The sequence below is a fragment of the Prionailurus bengalensis genome, chromosome B2, assembly GCF_016509475.1.
Source record: "Prionailurus bengalensis isolate Pbe53 chromosome B2, Fcat_Pben_1.1_paternal_pri, whole genome shotgun sequence".
NCBI lineage: Eukaryota > Metazoa > Chordata > Mammalia > Carnivora > Felidae > Prionailurus > Prionailurus bengalensis.
The window spans coordinates 80,250,623-80,263,241 of NC_057349.1; the positions used below are offsets into that span (position 1 = coordinate 80,250,623).

General features: G+C 40.1%; 1 protein-coding gene across 1 annotated transcript in view; it reads right to left on the reverse strand.

Moving 5' to 3' along the window:
* MDN1 (midasin AAA ATPase 1) overlaps positions 1-12,619 on the reverse strand; it is a 173,021-nt gene that overhangs the window by 47,195 nt on the left and 113,207 nt on the right. The window contains exons 53-63 of the mRNA XM_043591932.1: positions 11,797-11,930; positions 10,647-10,804; positions 10,310-10,430; positions 9,758-9,968; positions 9,166-9,397; positions 8,697-8,823; positions 7,426-7,596; positions 3,774-3,988; positions 3,032-3,419; positions 2,203-2,312; positions 670-1,375 (exon numbers count right to left, since the gene is read on the reverse strand). Of these exons, the coding sequence (XP_043447867.1) occupies positions 670-1,375; positions 2,203-2,312; positions 3,032-3,419; positions 3,774-3,988; positions 7,426-7,596; positions 8,697-8,823; positions 9,166-9,397; positions 9,758-9,968; positions 10,310-10,430; positions 10,647-10,804; positions 11,797-11,930 (2,573 nt within the window). The remainder of the gene's footprint in view (positions 1-669; positions 1,376-2,202; positions 2,313-3,031; positions 3,420-3,773; positions 3,989-7,425; positions 7,597-8,696; positions 8,824-9,165; positions 9,398-9,757; positions 9,969-10,309; positions 10,431-10,646; positions 10,805-11,796; positions 11,931-12,619) is intronic.

Below are 12,619 nucleotides of genomic sequence, written 5' to 3' on the forward strand. Positions count from 1 at the left end.
GGGTGGCATTCAACTTTTGATTTTGGCTCAGGTCATGATCTCATGGTTCATGAGATCAAGCCCCAAGATGGGCTCTGCACTGACAGCATGGAGCCTGCTTGGGATTCTCTCTCTCCCTTTTTCTCTGCTCCCCCCTGCTGCCCCTCCCCCCACAGACCCCACTCACACACAAACAAACACATACTCTCTCTCTCTCAAAATAAACTTAAAAAAAAAAACAAGCCTAGAATGGGATGCACCAATGTTAACAGTTTATACAGCTTTAAATGGTAAAATTTACTGGGTTTTGTTTATATTTATTCTTTTAATTGTATAAGTTAAAAACAAATTGCTTTCGTTGGGGAAAAAAAGTTATTTTCTTAATAAAGGTTGATACTATTACATGGCAAAACTCACCATAAATAAAATCAAAAGACACAAAATAGGAGAAAATATTTCCAGTGTGTATCACAGATAAAGAGCTAATATCACTAATTTTTTCTAATTAAAAATGTCTTAAAAATTGAGGGACAAATACCCCCAAAACTAACAGCTGAATAGGAGAAAGAAAGGAACAGACACCAGATCCCACTGCCCAACCACATGGTCTCTATCTACACAGGGTACTGCCAGTGTCCTCCAGCTCCCTTTAGGAGAAGGTCAGTGCTGCCCCCCTAGAAATAGGCTTACCTGGCACACATGTCTGAAGAGCTGCAGGGCCCTCTGGTCCAGCTCTCCCTTGCACAGCACATGGGAACGCAGGTAAAGGAGGGCATTCATCAGCAGCTGCTCTCGGGTAGGACAAGGTCTCTGGCCCTTGCCTTCCAGCTCCTTTCCTCCTGAGCGCTTGAGGATCAACTTCCCAAGGCCTCGAAGAACCTCCTCTGACTTCACTGAGCATAAGGCGTCTGCATGAGCATAGTAAGTGGGGAAGGTGGGGCCCACCGATGGAAAAGCCAACAGGGATGTGGCCAGGGCACCCAGCCTGTCTGCACAGACCACACTGCCATGGAATGAAGCGTAGACCTCAGATGCCACCAGCCTCATGCCATGCTGCAATTGCAAGATGGATGCCTGCAGTGGGGCCACAGAATCTGGATAGAGGGCATACTCCTCGGCCAACCGCTTCCTGAACTGGTGGTGTGACTGCTGCCAGGAAGCCTCCTCCTTCAGAAGGTTTTGGGCCACCTGGGCAGACCGAGGCCCATCCATGTGGAGAGCCTGCAGGAGCCGTGTGAGCAGATCCTGAACAGCAGGGGCCTTGGCAATGCTGGTGACATAGTGGTGGATTTCCTGCACCAATGACTCATAGGCAGGCACCTGGGGTCTGAAGGCCTGCTTCTTGGACAGGCTGCAGATTAAGTTCTCCAGATGATCTATTCTTTGGCGCAGTAATCTAAAGGCAAATTATCACAATATGCAAATTCTGTCAGAGACTCAGCCCTTAGCTAGGAAAACAGAATGAAGACATATCAGCTTTTAAGGAATAACATGAAGAAAATACTGGCAATTATAATGTAAATGGAGAATATAGAAAAAGCATTTATCACATGCCACACATGGTGTTACTACTCACTGAAGTAGTTGTATTACCCTACTCTTACAGACCTCTTAGGCTTTTTTTTTTTTAACATTTATTTATTTTCAAGAGATACAGAGAGACAGAGTGTGAGTGGGGGAGGGACAGAGAGAGAGGGAGATACAGAATCCAAAGCAGGCTTCAGGCTCTGAGCTGTCAGCACAGAGCCCAACGTGGGGCTTGAACCCACCAACAGTGAGATCATGACCTGAGCTGAAGTAAGATGCTTAACTGACTGAGCTATTCAGGCACCCCAGACCTCTTAGGCTTAAAGACATTAAGTGATCTCTTCAAAGTCTAAAGCCAAAGGACAGGGACAGGACTGGAGCTCAGACCTACTACATTATACAATATTTACTAAGACAACAAATGCACTCAGTGCACATTATCACATGTAACTTCTGTCATGTTGAGAATAAATTCTGGTTTCAACCCTCCTGGCCTCATGAGAATCTGCCCTTCCTTTCAGAGTATTAACTTTTCCTGACAGTAACAATGGCTTTAGCATCTCATCGCCAATGTAGTTCAGAGATCTGTATCATCACCTCAAACACTGCAATTACACTGTGAAGGTCAACCTCAAAAAAAAAAAATTTTTTTTTTTAAGAGTCAATAAACCATCAACACAATAACTCTGCTGTTACCTGATGTGAGGATGACAGTAACTGAGAATGACTTCATCTTCCAGGTCTCTTCCAGTGTGTAGCTGGGATGAGAGGTTTCGGGTCTTCCACTCACACTGCAGCTGGTGTAACTAATAGAAAGGGAAGAAGCTGGTCTGCTGTGCTCAGCTGTGCCCACATCCAAGAGGACAATGCCCTGGGGAAGGGTAGAGCAACTGGATAGAAGGAACCTGGGCCCCTGAATAATCCAAGAGCAAGGGATTCTGTTCCATTAACCTGGACCACTTCATCTCAGAGCTGTTAGGTGAAGGAAACTATCTTGTTTATACCACTGAATTTATGAGACTCTGCTCTTACAGTTTTACCAACTCATATACTACTTCCATATTTTGAAGAAGAAAAATCTTATCACTATCTTTATGTATTCAGTTCCTGAATTTGCTTACAAGTTCAAATATCAAGGGATACCACATAATCTAAATCTACTTGATCCCTGAACTTTAGATAAGGAACACCAAAACTTCAAAACCTGAGGAATACTATACCACATCTAAAGAAATTATCCAAGTCCAAATATTCAAAACTTAGTTCAGGTAGAGGGAGTCTGGACAGGAGAGATACATCAGAGGCTTAGGAAGGGCCCCTCCAAGTGCCTAAGCTTACTTAGAGGAATTCTCAAAGAGGAAAATGTAGTCTTTAGAACACACTCCTGGGAAGTCATAGGGCAGCTTATGCAAAATCACCCCGTTGATGTTCTGAGCATCCAAAAGGGAATAAAAGGAGTAATATACTAAGCAAGTCCACCCAGTCAGGGATGGAGCCCATGCTCCAAACTCTCATCCCTCCATACCTCTTCCTTAGCGTACTTGAGCTTGTATTCCCTCTTCACTGCGGGGTCAAAGCGTGCCTGCGGAAGCCATGTCTGAATCTGGAGCAAGCCAAGGCTCACCCACAGGCTCCCACGCCGTGCTGCCTCGGGCAGGTCCCGCTTACCATCCCCTTCCCCAAACAAGTGGCGCAGGGAGGTAAGCAAGAGGCATAGCAGCTCTTTGGGCAGGGCCTCCTGCCCGGCCATGTCCCCAAGAGTCTGGCCCACATGCTGGAAGGTCTGCTTGTCCCCGAGCAGCAGCTGCTCACAGTTTTGCATGTATTCCTGCCGCCGGGATTCAGGGAGCAGCTCTGCCAAACCCGCCAAGTGCCAGCACAGCACAAGTCTCTGGAGCTGGGAATCCGTGTATCTGTAGGAACAAGGAGGCACTTAAGGGCTTGCATTACATCAAACGACATTCCTTTCTCACACTATCATTCTTTTAGAAAACGACACAGCAGACTGCACTGCCAATACTTAGAGGTGAATTTCTCTTCTCAAGTAATCTTACATGCTTTTCTAAGTACCTCTCTCTTGATCACAAGAAGATTAAAAGTGACAGAGGCACTGCCCAGCTTATGATAGCCTGTAATGGGCTAAAAATCTGCTGATCCAGCCAAAAAATACACTTGCTTTCACCCACCAAAACTAGCCACTACAGATGAAGTTCAGACTGAGGTTCTCTCTACACACTCTATAGAAAAGATGGAGCTTTATAGTCTACCTGAACTCTGCGACTGAAGGCACAGCCATGTTGGTCCAAAGCACCAAGCTGATATCCCGGAGCTGCTGGGCTCTCTCAACCCACTCTCCCAGGGTGACATGTGAGGAGGACAGGATGGGGAGGCCGCTCACATCCCAGGGACTTGCTCTGCAGCTGCTGGTCAATACTTCAAAGCAGCACTTGGAGAAGATGGCTCTACTGAGACTGCCAGGGCCCTGATGGATGGAGAGGAGTCATGTATCTTTTAGAAGATAAGTAAATGGATTTCAACAAGCAGCACTGAGCACTTCCAAGAGAAGAAAGAGAGTAAGAATAGGAGGTTCAGGTTGCTAGGACCAGGTAAGCCTCAAACAAAGGATAGAATGGGGTCAGGTGTTAGTAGGCTTTAAAGAAACATAGACTCCATTCTCAAGGAATAAGGAACAATGGGTGCTTTAGTAATGCAAGAAAATCTTTCCAACCTGGGCATGAGGAAGACCATTTTTACAACAGAGCTACAGGCATACTGCAGGGAGACTTGGAGGCAAGGAAAAGAGTTAGAAGACAACTGCAAGAGCCAGGGACAAAGTTTGTCAAACCTGTGCTCCTTGGACTATTTACCTGGGACATTGTAATTGCTGTCCACAGCAAAAGATAAGGTGGTTAAACACAGAAAATGGGAAACACTGTATACTCTGCAACCCTTGAGAATCCATAAGATATATCACTAAAGGCTGTGAGAAATGTTTTACAATAAAGAAATCAATTTTGAGGGGCGCCTGGCTGGGCTATGTTGGAAGAGCATGCGACTCTTAGGGTCATGAGTTCGAGCTCCATGTCAGGCATAGAGATTACTAAAAATAATAATAATTTTTTAAAAATCAATTTTGACAGAGCAAGGGAATAGAAGAGTCTGAAACAAATCCATGAACATCTATAGGAATAAAGTATGATAAAGGTGGCATTTCAAATGAGAGTGGAAAGGATGAATTAGTCAAACGTGGTATTATGCTGCTTTTGGAAATGCTATTTGTATACAATAAAAAACAATTGTATACCTATCTCACAAAACAAGATATCCAGATGTAACTGAGGACTTAAATATAAAACAAATACACAAGAAAATAATGGGAAAATGGTTTTTAATTCTAGGGATAATGAAGACTTTTTTTTTTTAAAGCATGACATCAAAGCCAGAAAAAAGAAAGGGACTACAATATTTGAAGAGAAAACATTATAAAACTTGAGAGACAAGAGAACACTAGAAATATATTTCCAACCTTATGGTAGATAAAGGTTTAATATACATACCATGTAAAAAGATCTTCAATAAGAAAATGGCGATAAACTCAATTTTTTTTGACAAAGTAAGTAATAAACATGACTGAAAACTTCAGAGAAGAAAATATACATGTGTAAAGATGTCTGATCTCAAAAATAATCACAGGAGTACAAATCCAAATGATAATTTTTAAGTTGAATAATTGGTAATAATTAAAAATGTTGCTAACACCTAGTGTGCCAAAGATATAAGAAACAGGTTCTTGTAAACATACGAATAAGTAAAACTGTGCTCTAGTCCTAAGTTCTCCTGTGGTCATCCAGAACTTCATGACCTCCCTCTATGAGCTCCTAGCATGTTTAAAAAAGTAAAAAACACACCCTAATGTTTATGGCAGCACTATCAACAATAGCCAAATGTTGGAAAGAGCCCAAATGTCCACCGACTGATGAATGGATAAGGATGTGGGGGGTGTGGGTGTGTGTGTGTGTACACCTACATACACATACCCATGCACACAATGGAATATTACTCGGCCATAAAAAAGAATGAAATCTTGCCATTTGCAATGACATTGATGGAGCCAGACAATATTATGCGAAGCGAAACAAGTCAGAGAGAGACAAATACCATATGATTTCACTCATACGTGAAATTCAAGGAACAAAACAAATGAACATGGATGGGGTGTGTATGAAAAAGAGAGTTAAACCAAGAAACAGATTCTAGAGAACAAACTGAAGGTTGCTGGAAGGGTTAGGGGGGTGGGGAGAAGGGGGGCATTTTCTGTGAGGAACACTGGGTGCGATATGCAAGTGATGAATCACTAAATTCGACACCTGAAACTAATATAATATTACACTGAATGTTAACTAACTGGAATCCAAATAAAAACCAGGAAAGAAAAAAAAAAAAGTAAAAACAAAAACCACCTGCCCAGACATCCTCAGAATAGCCATGAATCTCTTTAACTATGCAGACATTCTAACCAATGATTAAATTCCAGTTCTTGTAACATATCCACAGAAATACTAGGAGAAAGAGACAAAGATTTATGCAAGAGTAGTTGATGCAGTTATGCTTGTTATAGGAAGGAGGAAATAAAGGCAAGAAACCTCAACATTTATGAATAAGCAAGTGATCAAATAAATTCCAGCAACTAGAACAATGGAATACCTTAAAAAGAATAAGCTGGAATGACATGTTTCCATGACATATTATGTGAACAGAGAAAGTGATCTTATTTTTGTTTATGTATACATTTAATGCAAAATACATGTAAACAAGAAGCAAAGAGGAGTTATTTCTGCAGAATTCTGATATATATACAGAGAGAGAGAGAAAGAGAGGGAGAGGGTGAGGGAGGGAGAAGAGGGAGACAGAGAAAGTGAGAGCACACATGAGCGCTGGCCCTTGAACAACGCAGGGGTTAGGGGTACTAACCCCCTCCCATACAATAAAAAATCCATGTATTTAACAGTTAACTCCCCCAAACTTAACCATGTACATTACAGTAGAACAAGACACCACAGGTCTTCTCATCCTCACCCAAAGTTAGCAAAGCTGGATCCTAGAGTGACGTTCACTACTTGCTTCTCTACCCAAGAGTGCAGAATCTCCTTCCAAGTACAGTCCAGAGAAAGGCAAAGAACCACAGACAGCACCCACCCTGCTGTCCCCTCTGCCACCAAGAATCCTGCCTAGTACTTATCCTGCCCTGATGTTTTCCTGAATTCCTTATCCCAGGAGGGAGGCAGGTTCTCATTCTGTGGTCCTGGGCCAACTCTGGCCAGTGACTGGCCCTGCCAACCCCCACCCACCTCTGCCCTGCCTGGCTCCTTCACACCTCTCTCAGTTCAATACCATAGGTAGTGGGATAAGGAGTGCCAGAATCAGGTGGTAGCCCTGTTGTTACAGCCTTCCTGCATCCTTCCTCCATCTTCCTTTTGCATCTAGTCATTTGGCAACTTCTACCTTACTTTTCAGTCACAATATAAAATACGTATTTATCGGAAAAAAGTCCACGTGTAAGTAATCCCATGCAGTTCAAACCTGGTGTTAAGGGTCAACTGCATATATACATACGTATACACACATACATACACATTTCTATACTGTTAAAATATTTTGTAACTAGGAAAAATGGTATTTTAATTAGAGAAGAAAATGAAGACCTTTTAAAGGAAACTTTTTTTTTACTTTAATTCATAATTTCCCAAATGATTTAAGACAGAATCTTTCTTTTGAAGGTATACTTCTTAACTTCCTGCAGAAAACAAAATATTGCCATCACTTATTTAGTCACTGCTCTGTCCTAGGAATAAATGTTTGTTGCTAGATCAAGAAATTTTTTCCACTATCAAATATTTTTATGACTTTATGCCAACAAACCTTCAATGTGGAGTCCAAAAGGGACTTGGGCATCTCCCTCTGCTGTACACCAGGCAGAGGGCTCCACATTAGCCAGTACTCTGGATTTGTAGTAACAGTACTGCTCCAGAAAGACATAAATGTGGAATTAAATAAGTCAGACCACAAGGAAATAATTTCTTCAGTAGACACCTAGAGATAAATAGATAAGAGCACATTTGAGAAAAATCCATAAATCAAGTTATGAGGTCTCTCTTTTAGAAGACTTATCTAAAATTAACATGGGTTTAAAGATATTAATTCTAATGTTGCTGATTTTCTGCCACCCGGTCATCTTGGTTAAGTCATTTATCCTGTTTATAATTTTATAAAACGGAGATCTGCCTTTAGAAGGTAAATGAGAAAATACAAGTGAATCAAACAATTATAATGTACCAGCAAAACAGATAAATAAATAAAACATCATTAGAATATTAAGTAATGAACGGCACTTGGGTGGCTCAGTCGGTTGAGCGTCTGACTCTTGACTTCGGCTCAGGTAATGATCTCACAGTTCGTGGGTTCAAGCTTTCAATGAACCCACCTCAAGCACTGACAATGCGAAGCCTGCTTGGGATTCTCTACCTCCCTCTCTGCCCCTATCCTGCTCTTTCTGTCTCTCTCTCAAAATAAACATTAAGTAATGAAGTTGACTATAGTTTGCCACCATTCATATTCAATAGCTATTCTTGGAGGAGAGAGTAAAACACTCTCATGATATATTTTTACATAAACAATAAAAAATAAATATTTTAGCCTCATTTAATGGAAACCAAATAGAATGATTCTGTGATAAGAGGTGAGAAATACCCAGGTAATTACTGCAAATGACATTCAAAATTTTCCCTTTTGAAAGTTAATTCAGGTAAGACTAGAGTTTACAACATGGGATTGCAAAATTTTTATTTTATTTTATTTATTTTTAAACTTTTTTTTAAAAAACCTTTACTTATTTTTGAGAGAGAGAGAGAGAGAGACACAGTGTGAGCAGGGGAGGAACAGAGAGAGGAGACACAGAATCCAAAGCAGCCTCCAGGCTCCAAGCTGTCAGCACAGAGCCCGACGCAGGGCTTGAACCCACGAACTGTGAGATCATCACCTGACCTGAGCCGAAGTCAGACACTTAGCCACTCAGGCACCCCGGGATTGCAAAATTAAATAAATAAACCATTCTGCAACCAGTCTGCCACAGAAAGTCTAATTGGCTTATAGTATAAAGAAGGCTTATTTCCCTTTTTGGTTTTGGTTTTTACCTTCTGATGGTGCAGTAAGTACCAAAAGGCTTGAAGCTCTTGTGGAGCAATTGGTGTGTGCTTAAGACAAAATAGGATGTAAGGACTTCTCTCCTTATCTGTCTGGGGTTGCTGATTTTTGCTGGACCTGTTCCAAAAATAAAGAGAAAGAGAGGATGGACTATAGGCTATCAATAAACTGCTAAAAATCTGTTATGTATGGGAAGATGGAACACACAAAACTTACAGTGCATTTACTGAAACACAAAGAAGCAATTCTGCTGGAAAAATACCTAGTAACTTATAGAGGTGGAGTCAAAACAGGCAAAGAATCTTCAAGAAGTTACAGCCTTCCAAAGTGGCAACTGACTTCCCTCTGTTTCAGTAAGACTATTCCCCTTTAAGACAAGTCTATGCTTTGTTTCACACGTAGCATACGTAGAATAACCTAACAACAACAAAAAAATCTCCCCTGAGGAAAATGGCTTACCTTCTTAGGCAAGCTTGTGTCATAAAATCAGCTGTCACTTTGTACTGCCAAAGCAGAGCCAGGTACTCCATTGCAGGCCACAACTGAACACTCCTGGTGAGTTGGATTAAGGAGGTAAAGTCTGGTTGGAACAGGGAGGAAGCTTCATTGTGCTTTTTCTCCAGAAAACCAAGTGAAATTCCTTTGGCTTTTAGTTCTAAACAGTGAGCATTCACAAGATCCTTCAGCTCATCTGGACAAAAAGACACAAGTGATATTACAGAATAATGGTCAGTAGTATAGGCTCAGATTCCCAACAACTAGTTATGTAACTGTGAGCTTAGCCTGAGCTTGAGTTTTATACCTGTGAAATGATATTATTATTACCTGCACAATTCTAATGACAGAATTAAACAGTATATGTAAAGTTCAGTTCTATGCCTGACGCTTATTTAACGACGGTTATAGTATACAAAAAAAAAAAAAAAAAAAAGGAAAAGAAAAAAGAAACAGAAAAAAAGAAAATCTATGTGAAAAACTTAAAATTTATTGGCTGCAGAGCAGCAGATACTTTTAGAGCAACTGTTAGCAGGATAACTCTAAAGCAGATTACCTGGGTTGACATCTTCCAGAATATTAGCTCTGAGGACCAGCCCCCACGCCTGCAAGAGACTTTTCTTTAAAGTCCATTTAGAAGCAACCACTTGGAGACGATTAACATCTTCCCACCATCCGCTTTCCCCAAGGGCAGGCATCCACTCCCTGATGGCAAGTGCTTTGTTAAGTACTTTCAATTGAGAAAAACACTCTACCACCAGCTTGTTCTGAAACAACAAAACCCAGCAGAATCTATTACAGAGGAGAAATGCAGATTTTAGCAGCCTATTCATGTCTCAAAAAATTTTAAATATTTCCACAATTCTTCTAGAAAACATAAGGTTTGTCTATTGTTGCTCTCAGGAAATTTTACAGTAATCAAATTAAAACTCTATCCAGACTTAATACTCTCAAGAATAAACAAAAATGTTAACACTTAACAAATCAATTAAGAGTATTCAGCAAACATTTATGAGTCTAGATGAATGGCAGTTCCCATGTTACAGAACTCCAGATTTGAGCATAAGAGCTCAAATCTTTGTGTTTGCTACATGTTTCCAAGTTGTACCTTAAAAGGAAATGGCCGTCCCAGGAACTTTTGCAACTTCTTTACACCAGTGAAGCCGCCAGTTGGGCTCCCCAAGCAATTCTGAATATGTTCTGAGACAGTCTGAACCTCTTTGTAGTATCTATAAAGAAGGGAAAAGGCGCAGAGGGATGTAAGAAAAGGGGGAAGTGCTGGATAGTAAGAGACATCATTTAACATTTTATATTTGATTTCCATTCACCAAAAGGCCATGGGAATAAGCCAAAATAAAGCAAGAAGAAAGTTTCAATTCCAAACCCTCTTCTCTTTATCATCAGTACTGTAGATATTGAGTTATTACTCCAAATAGGAGTCTTACTTGTCTTCATGGTTCATTAGGAGTTGAGGGATCTGACGGACCAGATGTTTTAAAACCCAGTGCCAATGAAGGGCGAGCAGGGCCAGGCCTGAGGCATCCACTTTTACTGTGTCAGCTATGGTCCAAAACCGGTCCCGCCACCGCAGGGAATCCAAGATCTAAAAACAGAGCAAACCACGCTCACAAACACCTCTCAGTAAGACACAGATTTCAATTGTTAATCAATACTCAACATACACCCATGAAAGGTGTAGCATTCAGTTGAAATATTTTTAGGGACATTAAAGCAGTCAGAGAAGACAAAGATTCTCCCCCCAAGTACTTAAAGTTCAGAACTATTTCCTTAGGGAAAATGGAATTATTGAGTCACATGGTAAGTGTACATATAGTTTTATAAAAAAACTGCCAACTTTTCTTATAAAGCAGCTGCATTCCAACCAGCAGCACAGGTGAATTCCAGTTGTTCTGTTTCCTTGCCAATACTTGCTACTGTTAGTGATTTTAACTTTAGCCATTTTGGTGCATGGCACCTCACTTACATTTCTTTGATAACTAATGATTTTGGAATTTTTGAAGTTCTTACTGGACATTCATGTATCTTCTGAGAAGTATCTATTCAAATTATCTTGCTCATTTAAAAAGTTGGGTGGTGTTATTAGTTTGCTTGTATAATTTATGGTATCTATAATCTAGAATTATACTTTTATGTAATTTACATACAAACAAAATAGAGCCCAATTTTCAAGTTTCTCCCAGTGTTTTCATTTTCTTAAAGGTATCTATTAAGAAAGTTTTTTGGGGACACTCTTAAATAGGGAGAACAAATTTAGGGTGGGAGCAAGGGAGAAGAAGAAAATACAAAAGAATATGAGGAAAGGCTCAAGGATATTGTACATGTTCATTATCGTGGTAATGGCTTCAAAGGTGTGTACGTGTCAAAACATAAAATTGTACACTTCAAATATATGCTCTTCATCATAGGTCAGTTGTATACTCATTAAGCTTTAAAATATGTATATATATTTAAAACTGTTAAGAACTAAATTTCTCAAATAATATTGGACATATAACAACATTGTAGTTTATCTCACCCTTAAGAGTCTTAAACATTTGTCTTGGCACAAAAATTAATATAGATACATTTCCTCACCTCCATGACACTGACATCAGACACCATCCCCTGGGAGGACTGTACCCAGAGCAGGATTAGTGCATCACCAAGTTCAAAAAAAGCAGCAAGATTGACCACAATTTCATGGGGCAGGCTGTGATAGCTCTCTGGATCTTGGAGTTGACATAAATAAGAACATTCCATCAGATTTAAATTCATCTCTAGATATTTTCAAACTCAACAGTAATATGAACTTAACTGCATCTCCAGTACGGTCAATTTTGAAAGGTCACAACTGAAAGCAAATTCTTAGCCTACCATTATCATATTAAACATAACTGATCAGGTATGTACACCTATAGATGTTTATAACTTCTTACTGAAAAATGGAAATTATAGAGCATTAATGCATATTTTATACAAGTACTTCTTTAAATACAAAACAAGATGTGTATATATGTGTGAATGGATGAAGAGCACAGACAGGTGAGAAGATACAAATCAATGTACTATTAACAATAACTGCTTCAAACGCAGACTTCTATCTTTTCAATCAAAAAAAAAAATAAAGGATGAAGAAAGAACCTATAACCAAATACTTAGCAGCATGAACTTTTTGAGCCAACAGATCTAGATTTCAAACTCTAGCTCTGTTACTTGCTAGAGATGTGACCTTGAGCATCTCTGTGCCTCCTTTTTCTCTTTCACAGCATGGGACCTACACCACATAAGGTTGTTATAAAAAGTAAATGAAATCAAAGACATGTAAAAAGCAGTTAGGTGTTACTACTGAATAAGGGGATGTGTTTAAAATCAGTCCAGCAAATCAAAAGGAAATTAGTGAAATGGCAGCAGCTGCTCA